Genomic DNA, 6,440 nt, shown 5'->3' with positions numbered 1-6,440 from the left:
GCTTGTCTGGTCTCTGCTGAATAAATCAAAAAGTACCAAAAGGTCGAGGCATCCGGGTAGCGTGGCAGTCTACTCCGTTGTCTACCAACACGGGGATCGCTGGTTCGAATCCCCATGTCACCTCCAGCTTGGTCGCGCATCCCTACAGACACAATAGGCCGTGTCTGCAGGTGGGAAGCTGGATGTGGGTGTGTCCTGGTCGCTGCACTTGCGCCTCCTCTGGTCGGTCAGGGCACCTGTACGGGGGGAAGGGGGAACTGGGGGGAGAAAAGTGTGATCCTCCCACGTACAAGTCCCCCTGGTGAAACTCCTCACTGTCAGGTGAAAAGAAACTGCTGGTGACTCCACATGTATCGGAGGAGGCATGTGGTAGTCTGCAGCTCCCCCCAGATCGGCAGAGGGGGTGGGGCGGCGACCGGGACGGCTCGGAAGAGTGGGGTAATTGGCCGGATACAATTGGGGGAAAGGAAAAAAAAGAAAAAAAGAAAAAAAAAAGGTCTGTATGTTTTTTTGTGGCATACACCAGCAAAAGAAGTCTCAAAGAGGGTTGTGACTCTTCTTTGACCCCCAACTCGAACGTTTTGAAGCTTCAACACTGACCGCCTATCTCTGTCTACCTCTATCTATCCATCTGTCTTTGTCTATCTCTGTACGCCGTCCAGGTGTGGCCAGTAGACGGAGGAAGAGGATGAGTGGGATCCTGAAGAGGAAGTTGGAGGAAGGTCCCTCCCCGTACCTGTCGCTGCTCGGCTCCGAAGACGAAGAAGTGTCGTGTAGCGACAGCGGCAACAGCAGCGATAGCGTGAATAACCCCATCCTCGGCTGTATGTTCAATCTCGGCTCCTATAGTGTAGAAAGTGTTCCCTTAGTTTTCCTCCAGTATTTGGGCGGCACGGTGGCGCAGTGGTTAGCGCTGTCCCCTCACAGCAAGAAGGTCCTGGGTTCGAACCCCGGGGGATGTCCAACCTTGGGGTCACCCTCTGTGTGGCGTTTGCATGTTCTCCCCGTGTCTGCGGTGGGTTTTCTCCGAGTGCTCTGGTTTCCCCCACCATCAAAAAACAAGACATGCATGTTAGGGTTAATACTCCTGTCTGCCCCTTACCGAGGCATGGCAAGACAAACTGGAGTTGGTCCGCGGGTGCTGCACGGCGGCTGCCCACTGCTCCTAGCTACACAGCTAGGCTGGATGAAACGCAGAGCGTAATTTCCCTACGGGGATCATTAAAGTACATCGAAATCAAAACTTACTATAGCAATGCTGTGGTACGTGGCTATAGTGTTTGAATAGTAATGTGATGAAATAACTAAAGGAGCCACTATAATAGTCTTCTATTTTATATGGTTTTAACAACAACTTTTAATAGCTCAGCCCATTTCCATAACAGGCGAACTAAAGGAGAGTTGTAGGTTTTCTTTCCAATCCAACTTGGCATCAGCTAATGTGACTATTATTTTAACCTGCCATTCCAGTTACATTTGTGCTCTACTGATTGAAATAAACTGGTATGGTTGGACTGGAAACCCGTGTCCTCTTCCTGGTCCTCCATGGTACAAGGTTGAGGACCACTGCTGCAGAGTGTGAGTCCCACCTGCCTTGGGACGAAGGCTGGATAACATTTCAGAGTAGACACCACAACATGCACATGTGCAGTAGTCACACATGAGGCAAATCGGGCCCATCAGTCAGGTTGGGCTAAAACTCGTATTTGTTGGCAGCAGCTTGGAGGTAGAGCAGGTCGTACGATAACTGCAGGGTTGCCGGTTCGATCCTGGGCTCCTCCTTACAAAAACGTCGAGCAAGACACATTACTCCAACTGCTCCCGATGAGCCGGTTGTTACTTCGCGTGGCTGACATTGCCAGTGGTGTGTGTGTGAAAATGAGACAATTAATTGTAAAGCGATTTGACTGGCTGTTGCAGCAAGAAAAGTGCTATATATTATGCAGTCCATTTACCATTTGACAGAAAATGAAAACTATCAAAGAACGCTTTTATACGACTACTCTTGATGAAAAATATTCCTTGTGCATCTGACAAATGATATAATTCGGTCTGATTTAACGAGTTCTCGGACAAGTGCCTTATGTCTCACTGTGAAATCACCCGAATCACTGACAGACTGATGCATTCTTTAAAAATGTCGTTTTGAAAATTAAAAGCTGCATATATCTGGTGAAATTATGTTACTTTTCTTTTCTTGTAAATATTGCAATACATATCACGAAGAAAAAAAATATCACAGTGTTGGGTTTTTTTTCAATATCATTAAACCCTAGTAGGATTTATGCTAGAAGTAAATATTTTAGGAGGCCCTCGCAACAGTTTCAAACGGGAAAAGGGGAGTTGTGTTTTGCTACCATGACTTGCAAGCATGCCTTCTCTCTCCCACCCACCCCCCCCTCTTTCTCTCCATCTCCACATCAGCAGCGTCCTCTCTCCACCAGAGGCCAAAGCGACTGCGGGGCCGCAGCGTGCACTTTGAGAGCGTGACAGTTTACTACTTCCGCCGCCGGCAGGGCTTCACCAGCGTGCCCACGCAGGGCGGCAGCACGCTGGGCATGTCGCCGCGCCACAGCTGGGTGAAGCACTTCACCCTGCGGGAGTTTGCCATGGAGCAGGCCAGGAGCCACCGCAACATGCTGAGGGACCACCTCAAAGAGGAGAAGCTCAACGCCATCAAACTTAAAGTCAGTTGGATGGATCAGCTATAGCTGGTGTAATATGTGGGCTAATTGTTATTCTTCCTTGTTTTCCATGTGAAACTTTTGAGGACTACTTTACGATGAGTAACTTTGATTATAACAAATGAGTAATAGGGAACTCGTAAGCTCTTACAACACACTTGTTAACATTAGCAGATGGCCTAAAAATATTAATAGACATCTTATTAATACAGCTTGAAATGATCTATCTGATGACTTCTTTGTTTTTCTCTAAAATTAACCACTTCCTTACAGTGTCTACACCAACCCTCACCATTTACAACTTTGTACCTAAACATGACCTTTAGGCTTGTCTTGCAAATACCAATATTAATAGAAAATTACAAGATGGTTATTCATATTTCTGAGCCACCTGCTAATGTCAGCAAGGGTGTCGTAAGAGCTTATAAGTGCTCTTTTACTCATTCACTAATCACTATTTGCAGCTACTCATTCTAACTTTCTAAATAACGTTTTACTTTCCACCATCGGGTCTTCGCCATGTTACTGATGTGACACACATCAGGAAGTTAACAGGATGTGGTCATGAGTTTTTAAATCTTGGAAAAAAGGAAATGGATTTGAGAGATTCATCTGGCCTTTCATAACGTAGTGCACTTACAATTTGTACGGAGTCTAGAAGAGTCTAGAAGAAGGCATTTGTCCTCATACAGTTTCTCAGATCTTAACCTGACAGAGTGGCTATGATGCCCGTGAAGAGTATTCAACGGTATTAACTCACAGGTTGGAAAACGGGCATACTCATCCAGGACAATACAGTTTACACCTGCCTCTTCCCTTCCTCCAGCTGACGAAGAATGGCACCATGTCATCGGTGGAGGCGGACGCCCTGACGCTGGACGACATCTCGGAGGACGACCTGGACTTGGACAACACGGAGGTGGACGACTACTTCTTCCTGCAGCCTCTGACCACCAGGCGGCGCCGTGCCTTGCTGCGCTCTTCGGGGGTCCGCCGCATCGACGTGGAGGAGAAACACGAGCTGCGGGCCCTCCGAGTGTCCCGGGAGGAGTGCGGCTGCCACTGCCGCGGGACGTGCGACCCGGAGACCTGTGCCTGCAGCCTGGCTGGCATTAAGTGCCAGGTAAATGGAGCTGTGGTGAGGCCCGTCTATATCACTGAGCTGTATGTGTACGTGTGTGTGCAGGTGAACGCTAATTAGATAGAGGGCGTCCGGCTGGTGTGGCAGTCTAGTCTGCTGCCTACCAACACAGGGATTGCTGGTTCGAATCCCCATGTTACCTCCGTCTTGGCCGGGCGTCCCTACAGACACAGTTGGCCGTGTCTGCGGGTGGGAAGCTGGATGTGGGTATGTGTCCTGGTCGTTGCACTAGTGCCTCCTCTGGTCGGTCAGGGAGTCTGTTCGGGGGGAGGGGGATAGCATGATCCTCCCATGCGCTATGTCCCCCTGGTGAAACTCCTCACTGTCAGGTGAAAAGAAGCGGCTGGTGACTCCACATGTATTAGAGGAGGCATGTGGTAGTCTGCAGCCCTCCCCGGATCGGCAGAGGGGGTGGAGCAGTGACCAGAACAGCTCGGAAGAGTGGGGTGATTGGCCAAGTATAATTGGGGAGAAAATGGGGGGTCAAAAAAAGAAGGAAAGATAAGATACACAGACAGAGGTCTACGTCATACATAATACACACACTATAAAAAAAGCACATGCAATTATATTGTCATGTATATGCTGAAGGGTCTGTAGCTGAAATGTCGGGAACAAACTGCCGGCTTAAAATGAACTAAAATGAGCGCTACTTTCCCATTCTTTTATATTGAGGTTATTTTTAACTAAGCACCACCCTCCCCACTTGGGTGCCGAGTGCACCGTTCTCACTTTGAATCCACGGCAAAAAAAGGCAGGAGGACACACGATCAAAGTCATGTTTACCGTTTTCTAAACTGCTCGTGTCATCCTTCTGAACTGAGACGTACAAATCGTCACGCACGTCAACGACTGAGTTGCAAAGTTTTGATTCACAATTAGATTTTAAACATCTCCTTCATTTGGTGCGTACAATCTGGTGCATAAAATGCACAAAAGGTATTTTAACAATTACTTTTAAGAAATAGCAGGAAATGAATGATAACGGTGTGATATTTTTAACATATTCAACGACAAACATACATCTATATGTATATATATATATATTTATATCAATACAGATGCTTACAGAAGCACCCGTATTGATATTCCGCTCCTCATCAATTGAGCACTTCTATCAACACCATTGACGGGTTTGAAAAAAAAAACACTATATATACACACACACACACACACACACATATATATATATCATATCTTTGTTGTTCACAATGGCAATTCTAAGTTAGATGGTCCGAGGTTTGGATTCATGTGATAATCTTTACTACATAAGGTCCAGCACCGTCAATGTCACCAGTACACCTCTGCCTGAAAATCCATTCATCTGGTACTGGACGTTCACTTCAAGCATGGGTGGCTACAATCAGCTGCTGAATTTCTCTGGCGCTGTTATATATTTCTTTTAAAATCTACTGTTTTTTTTTTTGGTTATACTTGTGCAGGTGGACCGCATGTCCTTCCCCTGTGGCTGCACCAAGGATGGCTGCAGCAACACCACGGGTCGCCTCGAGTTCAACCCGGTCCGGGTGCGCACACACTTCCTGCACACCATCATGAAGCTGGAGCTGGAGAGGAGCCGCGAGCAGCAGCAGCAGCAGCAACAGCAGCAGCCAGAGACAGAGACGGAGCAGCCTCTCGTAACCAATGGCAACTGTTACCATGGAGACTCCTCTTTGGTCCAGCAGCAGCCGAACCTGCAGTTCCCACTGATGAACGGTGTGCCGCAAATTCCCATCATGCACCTCCAGAACGCGAACAACATGGAGACACATATAGATGAGGAAGAAGAGGAGGAGGATGATGATGACGAGGATGATGATGAGGAGGAGGAGGAAGAAGAAGATGAAGATGATGAAGCTTATGAGGAGGATGAGGATGGCAGTAGTCTATGCAGTGGGCTCTCAGACTGCAGCACACACAGCTTAGAGACGATCGAAACTGAGGAGGAGGAGGAGGAGGAGGAAGAAGAGGATGAAGAAGAGGATGATAGGGAGGAAGAAGAGCCAGACGGGGAGTGTTCAGCAGACAGAGAGCGTCCTCCGCTGTATTCACACACAGAGCTCGTGCCGCTCTCTTCTGCACTCGGGTTCTGTGATACCACACACATCAAACTCAGCGACCCCTGTCGCAACACCCACCCAATGGAGCGTTATCAACCGGAGGACTCAGTAAATGAGATACCCATACGTATCAACGAGGAAGAGCGCAACGTCCCGTCACTCACCACAGCAGAGATCACAGAGTCTAAAGCTACTGATGGAGACTGCAAACAAACAGATGCACAAAGCAGCACCCACTATCTTCCCAACGCCACAGAATCACAGGGACTTACAACTTATTCACATCTAGCTACTGAAGGCAACAATGCCCCCATTGGTAAGACCGATGAACAAACACCCTTAACAGACCTCCAGATCCAGAACAATCTAAATGATAATGGCTCCCAAATTCAAGCTGTGCCTGCAGAGCAAGCAGGGGAAAAAATAAGGGAACAGCAAAAAGGGCTGCAAGGTCAAAGACAACTGTTGGAAAACCAGGATGGGCCCTTGGATGACAGTGCTCAGAAGCCTGATCAAATAAGGGACCCCTCATGTTTAGAGCAAAACACTATCTGA

The 6,440-nt window shown here is 47.9% G+C and overlaps 1 protein-coding gene across 1 annotated transcript; it reads left to right on the top strand.

Annotated features, from left to right (window-relative positions):
* The first annotated feature begins 688 nt into the window (after positions 1 to 688).
* LOC130131781 (cysteine/serine-rich nuclear protein 3-like) lies at positions 689 to 6,440 on the top strand. Its single transcript, XM_056301562.1, has 4 exons — positions 689 to 824; positions 2,428 to 2,687; positions 3,511 to 3,822; positions 5,268 to 6,440. Exons 1-4 carry the CDS (start codon positions 689 to 691, stop codon positions 6,438 to 6,440), a joined length of 1,881 nt encoding a protein of 626 aa, XP_056157537.1.

The sequence above is a fragment of the Lampris incognitus genome, chromosome 21, assembly GCF_029633865.1.
Source record: "Lampris incognitus isolate fLamInc1 chromosome 21, fLamInc1.hap2, whole genome shotgun sequence".
NCBI lineage: Eukaryota > Metazoa > Chordata > Actinopteri > Lampriformes > Lampridae > Lampris > Lampris incognitus.
This window is presented reverse-complemented; position numbering and strand designations above follow the sequence as displayed.